Below are 12588 nucleotides of genomic sequence, written 5' to 3' on the forward strand. Positions count from 1 at the left end.
AAAAGTTATTTCTCATCTCTGAGTGTCTGCGGGTCAGGAATTCAGGAGCAGTTTAGCTAGGTGGCTCCAGCTCAGGGTCTCTCTTGGGGCTGAAGCCAAGACCGTGGGCCAGGCCTGTGGTCATCTGAAGTCTTGACTGATCACTTCTACCATGGTGTAGTCACATGGCCATTGGCAGAAGGCCTCAGTTCCTCACCACATGGACCTTTCTGTAGGAAAGAATGAGGAGGAAGCTGTAGGGGTGTTATGACCTGGTCTCAGATGTCAGACATTATCATTCTGCTTTATTCTGCTTGTTTGAAGCAAGCCACTGAGTCCAACCCACACTCAGATGGAGCAAATTAAGCTCTACCTCTGGAAATGTGGAGTGTCAGGGAATTTCTCGATTTTTTTTGTTTTTTGCCTCACCACATGGCTTGTCGGATCTTAGTTCCCCAACCAGGGATTGAACCTGCACCCTTAGCAGTAAAAGCATGGAGTCCTAACTACTGGACCACCAGGGAATTCCCTGTGGACGTATTTTTAAACCACCACAGATGCCCCCTGGCCAAAGAACTGCTGTGGTAGGTGACTCACTTAAGGGCTTGATACCCCTGGCTTCTGCTCTTCTCAGGGGATCTGTGATGTAATGTACATCAGAGACTCCACTCCTTGCAAAGCTCTTTCAAAATGGAGCATCAACAATTCTGTGGTCACAGGGTCCACCCAACTACTTGTGAGACTACAAAGTAGCCATAGCACGGTGCTGAGAGGGAGGAATAACATGGTGGTAAAGAGCCGACCTCCGTCTTGAACTTGAACCCTGGCTCTGCCATCTTCCAGTTATGTGCCCGTGAGAAAACCGCTGAAGCCTCAGTTTACCTTATAAAAAGGGGACAGTAACAGTATCTGTTCTCAGAGTGGTATGTACAGATTAGCTGAGAGGCTGCAGTAAAGTGTATAATCCCTGGACTGGCAGATGGTACGTGCTCAATACACATCAGCTGCTGTGAGTTGTTCTTGAGGTGAGAGCTCCCTGTGGTTGAAGAAATAGTAGCCACAGGTTTCTGTCCATCCCTCACCGGTGCCTCTTTTTATACCTCATTGAAATTCTGAGAGTTCTGGTTGACCTCTGCCAGTAACGAGGGCTGTTCCACGTAAGGACAGGTCCACTGGCGAGCAGAGGCAGATCCCTCCCGCGGGCTAACTCCTTCACCACATTGCTGCTTATTGTTTATTGCTTACTTACTTACCTAGCTGCACTGGGTCTTGGTTGCAGCATGCAGGATCTTCAACGTTTGTTATGACATATGGGAACTTTAGTTGCGGCACATGGGATCTAGTGCCCGACCAGGGATCGAACCCGGGCCTCCTACATGAGGAGTGCCAAGTCTTAGCCACTGAATCACCAGGGAAGCCCCCTGCTTCTTAAGAGACATCAGCGAGAGTCCGAGGAAGAGAGAGGCTCCGTCAGCCCCTCTCTTATGACACAGGTTGCTTTGTTGGTGCTGAGAGACCGGAGTTGGCTCCTTCCAGAGCCCAACACTGGGCACAGTGCTTTTAACCATGAGATACCATTTCTGTTTGAGCTGTAGAAGGAAACTGACAGGTTATTTGGAATTGAACCTCAAAATCAGTTCAGGACAAAGTGCTTGAAAGAGTCTAGTCCTCAGGGATGTGAAAAATGTATTTGTTCTGGGACATGTTTTGAGATTTTTGTTTTAAGGTAGTAAAAGTGTCCTGACAGAGATTTTGATAGGCTGATATTACATATTTATGTCTTTAAAGCAATCAAAGAAATCCTTTATAGTTCACTCTCTGTTTTCTCTCCAGGTATTTAGTCTTCCTGCAGATCAAAAGGGATCTTTACCACGGCCGCCTCCTCTGTAAAACATCAGATGCTGCCTTGTTAGCAGCTTATATCCTTCAAGGTAATGACTTTTGACAGGATAAATTTGCTTTTCATGCTAAGTACTGATTACATTATTTCAGTTACCACAGATGACTACTTCTTGGATATAAACAGTATCTAACTTGAAACAGAGTCCAAGTTAAAGGACTTTGCCTGGACTCCCTTGATCCAAGAAGCTCTGACCACTCAGCCTCAAGTTGTCTGTACCTCAGGTCTTTCTGGAAGCCCCTTCAAGTCATTCAGACTCTGTTTGGGTGGGGGGAGGAGAGGAGGGAGTGTTTCCCTGCACCCTTGGTTGATAAAGTTACTAAGTCTCTGGAAAGTAATCCGAATCTGTTTGTTTTGTCTTGTTTTTTCCCTGTCCTTTTGTGCAAATCTCAAAGATGGGAAGCGCCTTGGGATTCTGGTGTCGGTTTCAGAGACTTTTCCATTCAGATTGCTCTAAGTTGAAAATGTTTCTAAGTTACAAACCCATTTTCTACACACAAATAAGAGTTGGGGCTGTACCCAGCCCCAGTACCCAGACTGACTTTTTTTTTTTTTTTGCAAAACAGAGGGAAAGGTATGCAGTCTTCATACCTCATCCCTTCTCCTTTCATGAGATGCGGGAGACTCCTAAGTGCCACTTCCTGGCCTTCTCGTAGTCCTTCAGCCTGAAACTGTCACTGGGTTATTTTGGACCATAGCGCTAAAATCATGAATTTTCTCCCAAAGAAACTGAACTCGTAATCGGAAATCTGTGAACTCCAGGAAGCTACTTTGTGAATAGAACCTAAAAAAAAAACATGCTTGCCAATAAGAAACTAAAGTTCTTCCGGCAAGAAAAATGTCACAGCTGCGTTATGAATGTAAAAGTCATTCTCTTGCAGCTTTGACTTCTGAGACTCCTGTTTTAAAAAAACACCTAAGTAGGAAGTCTAGAAGGTGCTTGCCAACATTAAGGGACCCAAAGAGATCCCTTTCATTTTTAAAGGAAAACCTGGTCCCATCTAAGTTAAATTTTAAACTTAGTTTTTTCTTTAGTTTTACCCTGACAGCCATATTGAAATTTTTTTGTTTGTTTTAAAGACGTCACTGATATCCAGCTTTGATGTTTCCCACTGGGAGCTTTCTAAGTAAAATTATAATAAATGACCCCGTGGCTCAAGGTCATTTCAGATATTAAGCCCCAGGAAACCTTTAGTCTCTTTCTAAATGATAGAAATTCCCAAGTAATTTGGAAGATACTATCAGGAGACTAGTGCCACAGAACAATACTCAGTTGTGAAAAAAGGGCACATTTTTTCCTTTAATATTTACTCCTCACTCAAGACTTCTCACCTGCACTGGCTGTGGTTCTCACTAGGGAAGGAGAAAAGACAACCACACAGCGGCTGAACTGCTCAACACCCTTCCTCCTAACGTACCCACAGCATTCCCTGTGGACTGCTCCACGTGGAGAAGGCTGGGTTCTGACCTGGAGATACACCGTGAGGAGGAATGGACCCACTGACCCCCCAAAGGTCACTGACCTGAGGTCTCAGCAGCTGGGGGAAGGACTCTAAATTTTCAGGAGGAGAAAGCCCAGCCCCAGCCCCACAGGGAACTGAGAAGTCAGCCTTGGGACCTGATGCTCCTGAACTCCATGGCACTCTCGGTTACAGCTAGTCTTCCCACTCTGCAGGCTTCTCCAAGGGGCCCGGCATCTGGTCAGCCCTCGGTGAATAGTTACTCAAATGTATTCACTTGATCTGATTTGGACCAAGAGTTGAGTTCTGAGTTTGGGTCATGACTTCAGTCATCATTTGGCTGTGTCCCTGCTAAAATCCTCAAAACAAGATTTAGACTTCGGATGTGTCTGAGGCCCAGAAGGTTCTGATCTCTGATCTGACACACAGTTTCCTTCGCTGCCACAAAGAGCTCTGCTCCCAGGCTCTCTCCTCGCAGCTGAATGGATGTGGGCGTGGTGCAGGGGGTCTGCTCTTTCACAGCAGGTTTACATGTGGTAGCCTCAGAACACAGGCTCAGCACCACTCTCTCCACGTGGCCTTGAAACCAACACAGCCAAGGTACCCATGTGGGAAAGCAAAGCTGGGCCTGCTCCTGAGGGCCTCACCCACAGTCGCGCTCAGGAGCCACTGTTCTTGGCAAATCTGGTGCAGATTTTGGCTTTTGCTCTGCGTGTTAATCTCCTGTCGTGTTGCCAGTGACGGCTTACCTGTCTCCACAATTGTTTTCCTCTGCTTTCCTTATGCAAGCGGAGATTGGGGATTATGACCCAGGAAAACACCCCGAAGGCTACAGCTCCAAGTTCCAGTTTTTCCCTAAACATTCAGAGAAGCTGGAAAGGAAGATCGCCGAGATTCACAAGACAGAGCTCAGGTGCGTGTCCCTCGGTTCAAGCCAGGCCACTGTCGCCCCCACAGCCCAAGCACACATGGTCTGCTCCGGTAGACCCAGCCCTCCTCACTTCGGGATGTAATGATGTTCCATTCTCGGTGAACCACTGACAGTACAACCCTAAGGCTCCCTCTCTGAGAGCAGTGATGTAGGCTGAGGCTTAAGGGCAAGAGAGATGCTATATTGTGAGGAAAACAGAGAAGGATTTGCCTCTGAGAGGTGTTTGCTTCACTAAGAGAAACGAAGAGAGAGACTGGGAGGGGGCGGGGAGGGGGGAGGGCGGGGAGGGCAGCAGGGGGTGTGGAGCAGAGGCATGAACTGGGGAAAAGGAAAATGTAAAAGAAATTCCTGGTTCGGGGGTTGTGACTTTAACACTGCCTCCTTCAACCCCACACTGCTGTACCCAGGGAAGGAGGGGAGAAGCAGCTAGAAGCAGGAGATAACTCTCCTCCTCAGATTGTCCTAGTTCACCCAGAATATACCCAAGTCCGTAAAAAATAGTATTAATGCATCTTTTCACCCATATGAAATAGGGTTTTCTACAAAGGTTGATTTTTATTTTTAAAAACAGAGGGGTGTTTAGGCTCTACTTTGTATGGCATGCTGGAGCAGACGGTCAACTGGTAAACTGTGAAGAAAAAATTTACATACAATACAGCGTATTAATACAGGACAATTTAAAAAAATCTTTTAACATATTTTTGAAACTACCTTTCTGGGGAAGGACAGTGCCCAAGGAAAGGGGGAGAAAAATATTCCTAATGATAATATTAAGCTTAAACTAATGATGCCCCTCAAAAAACAAAAATCTTTCCCCTTCACTCAAAAATTTTACCAAGAAATATGTCCCCAAAGCCTCCTTACTCTTATAAACAGACCTCCTGCCCGCTGTGTGTGGCCAGATTGGACCCCACCCCGCCTAGAGGAATGGAGACCCCCATCAGACACGGAATCCCAGCCCCGCCCACGGCTCCTCCCATCACTCTTAGCGAATAGCGGCCCCTTGTGGTAAAAGTCAGAATAGACACAGATGATGAGGGCTTATGGCTCATTCAAAGGAGAGATCCGGGGTGTGCTGGGGCTGCCTGGAGGAGCTGCCAGGAAGGTTTTAAGAGACGTCAGAGCAGTGGGGACAGTCCTCCAGAAACCTAACGGAAGTCAGGGGGATCCCCCAGGAAATGATGCCCACCTGGAGGACCCCAGAGGGTTGGGCTGACTCCGGGGGTGAATGGAGCCCACGGAGCCCTGCAGCCTCCAGACAGGGAACAGAGCCTCACTGGAAGGGGTGTCAGTGTTCAGTGGCCTCTGGGGCATGACTTTCTGCCCACTGCGCCAGCGTTTTCCCAGCACCTTCCCTGTGTCTGTGGTGTGCTGGTGGAGGTATGCGTCTGCAGTCCCCAGAGCCTTCACTACTCACACAGGCTCAGCCTCATCTTCATCACGTAAAACTGGTCTGCATTCCCTCTCTCCGGCTCTGAGATCCTTGAGGGCCCAGGCTGTGCGTTAAATTCTGTGGTATGTTTCACACCTGGCCGCCAAAAGGCTGCTGAGGTGTTGATGGATTGCTGCCTCTCCAGAAAGACAGGAGCAGGAATCCGGGGCTGCTCTTCCTTGGGCGGGCTTGTCTTCCTGCCCTGCCACAGGGCTTGAGGCAGATGATGAACTTAGAGAGTTCCAGTCCTGTCCAGCAGCTGTCTGAGTTGTTGACTGCACAAACTGCCTGCCCACTCCTGACCCTGAAGCCCCCCGCCTCCACAGCAGGGGAAGGATGTCAGCTTGCCAGGGTGCTGGACACGGAGAGCCTGTGTGACCCTGCCTGCCCCGGTCCTGTGCGGAACTCGTCCACGGCCCTGCTGAGGAGCTAGCAGGAGGGGGACGATGCTCAAGGCTCCTTCTTCAGATGGCTTGGTGCCAGCACTGCTTTCTTTCTTGCGGCGGGCAGAGCTATTGCAGAGTCTGGGGAGCTCAGCAGCGTCTCTCACCGCATCTCTTTTCCTTCCAGTCCCATGTTCCCTTTTGGTAGAGGAGGAGGGTTAGGTAACAAGATACACAGATCCCTTCTTAGTCTCAGTCTAGATCAGATGGCCTGCAGCCGGCCTATAGATGTATTTTTTCCTGCGCCCACCATATTTAAAACTGGGAAATGCCAGATAAAAATCGGCATGTCTGAATTCTCTTTAAAAATCACACCTACCAGTGCTGGGCCCTGCTTTCCAGCACTACCATCTCGGAGCTAGAGAGCAGCTTCCCTCTTTAGGTGGGGCGGCTTTCCCAGTCTGCCGAAGTCCCCACCACTCCCTACGGTGTTACGCTCAGCCCATGTCATTTGTCACACAGCCTGCCTCACTCTGAAGACATCTGAGAGTTTGACCCTAGCAAAGTGTCTGAGAAGTCGGTCCCAGGACAGAGCCGGGAGCACACCCCGTGGAAATATAGGAGCGCGAGAGACCCTGGGCACTTCTTGAGTTCATCTCAGGGGAACCTATAGGAGCAGGAAATCCTGAATCGCTTCATTTTCTTTATTCCAGTGGTCAAACACCAGCAACTTCAGAGCTGAACTTTTTAAGGAAAGCGCAGACATTGGAGACATACGGAGTGGACCCCCACCCGTGTAAGGTAAGGCACCCCTGTGGCTGGAGACTGCACCGATCTTGCCCCCTGCCCACCAGAGGATGACAGGCAGGGAGGGACCTCATGCCTGCTCACCCCCCTCCCTGCCCCTTCAATACTGGCTTCGTTAGTGACAGAGGCCAGAGAAAACGTCTCATTGTGAAAACTCCTCTGGATTCCATGCTGCGGAATCTTGTGCTACATCAGAGCTGAAGCGTACAGGCACAGTCCGTCTAGGTAACAAATCCAAAACCAGGGCCCTGCTTTTGGAGCCGCGGGTAATTTCGTGGAACTGAGGAGAGGCAGCGTGTGGGAGCCCCCGCCCTTCCCAGGGAATGATCAGAGGCAGCTAAGCGCGCGGCCCACCCTTCCCTGACCCGTAATCTAGTTTCTGTCCAGGAGTGGGTTTTATTGACTGTAGAGCTGCAGTGGAGTCACACTTAATTCCATTATGCGCCTGGGAGGGCGGGACGGGGACCAGCCCGGGAGGCTCTGCCCAGAGAAACGCTCTGTAATTACTCACATGTGTCTGGCACTCGGGAGATGAGCCTGGGCAGCGGCAGACACTGAGGAGAGTGGTGGAGACCATGGCCCTCTCTCCCTGTCTGTCTGTGGCTGGACCCCTGCACGCCATCTCATCCCAGCTCTGATGCTTCTGGTCTCTGCCTCCGTCCTGCAGATCTGTGCCTCTTTCCCTCCACCACCGGAGAGACCCCAGTAAAACTGACTCTTAACATTGACCTCTCGTTCCGAAAAAGTGAGGGGCAGTGTAGGCTTCCAACGAGAAAGAACAGAACAGAAACCAAAGAAGCCAGAATTAACCCTTTCTCGTGGTCCCTTGGTGAGGAGATGCTCTTGCACAGGATTAAATGCCGAAACTTCAGTTAACTTTGAGAACATTCTGGCACTCAGAAACCTGGCCACCCTCCCAGCTCCACAGTTCCCTGTCCACCAGCACAGCCTACTGACAGATAACCCGTGTTCTTGAGGGCCAGCACTGTCAGAAAACACATTCATGCTGGTTTATACCAAAAAAAAAAAAAAGACATACGGGTATGTACAAATGAATTAGCAAAGCTTCTTGAATAACGCCTTCTGCACCACCAGCGTAGTTTAACTTGCATCGATTGCTTGGATACCAACGGCAGAGGGCTGCAGAGGACCGAAGAGAGCTTTGGGGTCAACCGGCTTGGCTTTAGTACTGGTCTCCTCCTTACTGGGGCCTTCAGAGGCTTCTCTGAGCCTCCCTGGCCTTGTCCTTGTGAAAGCCCTCAGCAGATACCCCTGAGTCACTTCAGGACCTTGGGAGACACTGCTGCCTTCTTTTCTTCTCCGCCACCCTGTGCATGGCTGAATTTGCTCCATGTCTTCTCACAAGACTTTCAGGATTGAGCGATTCCTGGCCAAGAAGCAAAAGCAGAATCGTCCCGTTTCCCAATGGATTCAAGATGAAAACTGGTAATAAAATCAGGTACAACTGCAGGAAAAGACACTGGAGAAGAACCAAGCTGGGTCTTTCAGGAGTCTTGCAGCACACGTTAGGCTGTGTCAAGGTCACTTGCATCTTATCATTATCACTTTGAGAGCACGTACTGTCTGACCTGCTGGGTATGTTTTATTGGGAAAACAATTTTTCTCTGTGTCTCTGTACTAGTGCTTCTGGCTTAGTAATAAACACATGAGACCTTTTGTTGGGAAGAAAAAAAAAAAAAGAAAATAACTGCCTACAGATGAATATGGTCAACCGAAGATGCCAGGTCACCTCTGCATTTGACCCCACATCTGTTCAGTGCCTTTGAGGAGAGGAGGGTCCCTGGGCAGGGCCTTCGCCTGGTGGCACGTAACCGGAGCATGACAACTGAGTGGAATGGGTGAAGATTCTCTCCTGTTGTCTCTGGAGATCTGGAAACCAAGGAGCAGCCCGCTTGGTTTTCCAGCCCAAATCCACACGCACCCTGGGACTGTGGGGCTCCTGGCTCAGCCCTGTCTTTTAGCCTGTCCACCATCAGACACAGAGGTGAAGGAACCAGCGTTCATACCAGGCACTGCACAAGGCCCAACCCCACGTATCACATCATTTCACCCCTGCAGCATCAACTCCAAGGAGGAGGGAGGGAGGGAGGCTCGTGGCATGCCTTCCTGGGCAGGCCCACTGGGGTCCTTGCACAGTATTTTCTCATTTAATCCTCATGCCAGCACTGGGGTGTGGACATTATGCTTCCTGATTTATAGACAAGGAGATGGAGGTTCCGGCAGGCCAGTGCCCAAGGCCCTGCGTGGCAGAGCAGGAATATGAACTAAGGCCCCTCCCTGTTGTGCATCTCTAAGGAGCAGAAGCGCCCAAAGGGGGAAGGTGGGAGCAGTCATCTCGCTGGGCTTCCACTCCCATGTTCCTGGGCTCCATACTCCTTGCTGGCGCAGGGCCCTGCTGCAGGCCCCACGGCTCATCTCCTTGGGCTCCAGCTTAGGATCTCCTCAGCCTTCCTGGGCAAGAAGAACAGTCTGGGAGCCTTTTACTCTTGCCACTAAGTAGAGTCACTTTGGCAATAGGCTACCAAGCACTCGCCTTAACGTTGCTACAAGGGGAGCCGAAATAAGCTGGAGCACTCGGTGTAATAAATACTGATGATTTCTATTAACAGAGAGGCAATTACTGGGCCCTGGGAATCTGGGGCACGCAGCCCTGGGGAGGACAGAAGAAGAAGAATCGTTTCGATAATTAAATGAGAGCAGAACAAGGCTTCGGCTGGGCTCTGTTCTCCTGGACTGATTAAGAAGCTGCTGTTCTTCCTGTCCATGCTGATGGTTTCTTTCTGCCCAGGATGTCCTTGCCTGGCCCTGGGACTGGGAAGAGGAGATCCTACCTACTCCGGGTGGAACCCAGAGCGCGTCTCTCTAGCTAGCTGTCTCACACTAATACATGAACCCTGAATCCACAAAAGCTATCCTGAACTCTCTGCCTTTCCCCTGGCCCCCAGCTCCCGGCAGAAGCCCCCAACAGACCAAGCCTACAGCTGCTGGAGGAGAAAAATGGAGCAAACCGCTGACGTCCCAGCCTTGTGCCTGCCCCCCACCCTGACACCTCTCCAACATCAGGGGACACCATCTTGCTCCTTTCAGGGAGCCTGAGCCTGGTGCTTTGCCCTGGTCTCCAGACTGTGGCCCCCTGCCCTGCTGAGGTTCATGGACTGGTCAAACCCATCACATGAGCCCCTCCTTATCATGAGTCTTGAAGGTGCCATTTATTGAGAGCCAGCACATGCCAGGCAGGTACATACAGTATCTCGTTTCATCTTTACAACTCTGCTAAGAAGACATTCTTGTCTTCTCTTTAAGATAAGAACACTGAGCTTTGAGGGACTAACACGTCCAGAGCTACTGGCAAGGATGGTACCGGGACTCGAAGCTTCGATGTCTCCATGTTGTATTCTTTCAGTTGTCATTCATGGTCTTCCACCTGGAGAGATGGCATTTATTTAGGAACAAAGCGGGACTCACACCACCTCTGATCGAGAGAGGACAAAAAGGCCTGTGAGACTTTTGAAATCATCGTAGAAAAATGTAGCATAAACTGACGAGGTGGTTTTATGCCTGTTCTGTACAGACCAAGAAAAAAGTTGACTTCAGCAGGATCTAGATTAGATCAACCACACAAATGCAAGGTAGTGCCGTTTCCTTGCTCTTAAAGTGGGGTCGTTTACTTTCATAATCCAGCTGCGTAGACTCCTCTCTAAGTAAAGCCACCCCCCATCTTGACACGTCACCCCCCGACCTCAGAGAAGCAGAACGAGAGGGATCAGGGCTGACTCGCCTCACCCTCAGGTTGGCCCCCCTTGGCTACCATGCAGAGAATGTTAGGTTTACTGCCAAAATGAAAAACTTGACTGAAGTCACTGAAGTGGCCAGTTTCTGCCAAGGTTTGCATTTCTGAGCTCTCATGGGTGGACGCCGCGCCCCTTAGAGGGTGCTGCCTGATCTCCTTATTACCACCGAACATTCTTGTGGCCGTGTTTTTTGTTTCTTTGTTTAGAGTTTTGTTTGTTTTTTTTTTTTTGGACATGCCTCATGGCTTGGAGGACCTTAGTCCCCCAACCGGGAATCAAACCCATACCTCCTGCAGTGGAAGGGCAGTCTTAACCACTGAACCACCAGGAAAGTACCGTGACTGTGTTTAAGTATGTTGAAACTGGGTGACTCTCATGACTGACATAGTGTGAAGGTCCCCCAGCTCCAAGCTCTCTCAGGAGTGGGCATCACTGTCTGGAAGAGCATGTGCGATCTTCTTTTCTAAGGTTTTGTTTGTTTGTTTGAAGAATAATAGAGGCTTCATCCACACCCAGATTGAATTAGTTTCAGTCGGGTCCAGAGGAAGGTCTGTCTGACCTTGAGCAGCATAACAACTGAGAATGCTGTGGTCCTGACCCAGTCACCCCCAGGATGCCCTCGGGGGGGTGGCAGACAGAGCCTATCTCGTTATATTCAGAGGTGGGTCTGGGCAAAGGTGGCCAGGTGTCCCCATTTCCAAGAACCTGTCAGGACTGATTTCCAAAAATCCTTTTCTAGGCAGAGTGATCATCTCAGGGTGAACAGTTGATGACTGATGGATGCAGGTTAGGTCTCATGGTGGGTTCCATATGAACACGTGAATGACTCTGCAAATCCATCCCCTCCCCAAGAAAAACACTGTTGGCCTTGTCCTGGCAAGTATGTCATTTAGGCCATCTCCCTAAACTCAGACAGAAATAATATTTCTTTTTTCCTTTTTTTAATGATTTTTTAAAAAATCATCTGGCTGTGCTGGGTCTTAGTTGCGTCACGTAGGATCTTTAATCTTTGCTGCCGTGTGCAAGTCTTTAGTTGCGGTTTAGTTATGGCGGGTGGGCTCTAGTTCCCTCACCAGGGACGGAACCTGGGCCTTTGCATTGGGAGCAAGGAGTCTTCACCACTGGACCACCAGGGAAGTCCTGTAAGTCCTCATCTTACAGATGTGGAAACTGAGGCCCAGAGGAGCAAGGAGGTTACGGAGCAGATTAAGAAGCATCGCTGGGGTCCTAAACAAGGACTGAAGCTCCTTCCACAGGGATGAGGAGCAGGACGGTGCTAACTGCTGTGTGGCTGGCAAGACCTGGGTGCTTAATCCACTTCCCAGATCACTAACGGCTCAGTCCCGTGGGTGCTGATTGCGTCAGGATGGAGGGGGACAGGCAGGAAAGATCGCTGAGATGGGAGACTGAGGAACAGGGGACGGCTGTCTGTGTCACTTCTCTCCTTGTCACGTAACTTGTCCTTCCACATACAGACCCCAAGGGCAGGCTCACAGGGAGAACGGCTCGTTAGAGGAAGGAACCCAGGAAGCTTCCAGAGAAGGTGTCGGTGTGGCTGCCTGTGTGTTTTCACGCTGGTCCAGGTGTGAGGTTCCATGCTGTAATTCCAGTCCCACTCCTCACATGCAGAGACAAGTAGCAAACCTCCCAGCTGCCTGGCCCCCGCCCAGTGGATGCCAGGTGCCAGGGCCTTGCAGCAGCTTTGTCTGCAACTATTGCATCAGAAGCAGTCTGGATAATTGCTTTCTTCAAATGAGAGGATGGATGGGAATATAGCACAGGTGCTATTATTATTTATTGGAATAAGTAATATTTACTGGTGTTTAATCAGGTTTTCTTAGCATGTTTGCTCCCTGTTCCTAGTCAGCCAGTCTGGTCATGAGA

At 49.9% G+C, this 12588-nt stretch overlaps 1 protein-coding gene and 1 pseudogene across 3 annotated transcripts in view; both read left to right on the plus strand.

Moving 5' to 3' along the window:
- The window catches only part of FRMD5 (FERM domain containing 5), a 318318-nt gene that overhangs the window by 288869 nt on the left and 16861 nt on the right, over window positions 1–12588 (plus strand). For all 3 annotated transcript variants that reach the window (XM_088829461.1, XM_088829462.1, XM_055418376.2), the window contains exons 5-7: window positions 1813–1910; window positions 4129–4252; window positions 6799–6886. In XM_088829461.1, coding sequence (XP_088685587.1) covers window positions 1813–1910; window positions 4129–4252; window positions 6799–6886 — 310 coding nt within the window. The remainder of the gene's footprint in view (window positions 1–1812; window positions 1911–4128; window positions 4253–6798; window positions 6887–12588) is intronic.
- Window positions 5482–8516, plus strand: LOC148774504 (large ribosomal subunit protein eL39-like; annotated as a pseudogene).

Source organism: Moschus berezovskii, chromosome 21 (assembly GCF_049115385.1).
Source record: "Moschus berezovskii isolate FMDL1 chromosome 21, NW_MosBer_1.0, whole genome shotgun sequence".
In the NCBI taxonomy this organism is placed as follows: Eukaryota; Metazoa; Chordata; class Mammalia; order Artiodactyla; family Moschidae; genus Moschus; species Moschus berezovskii.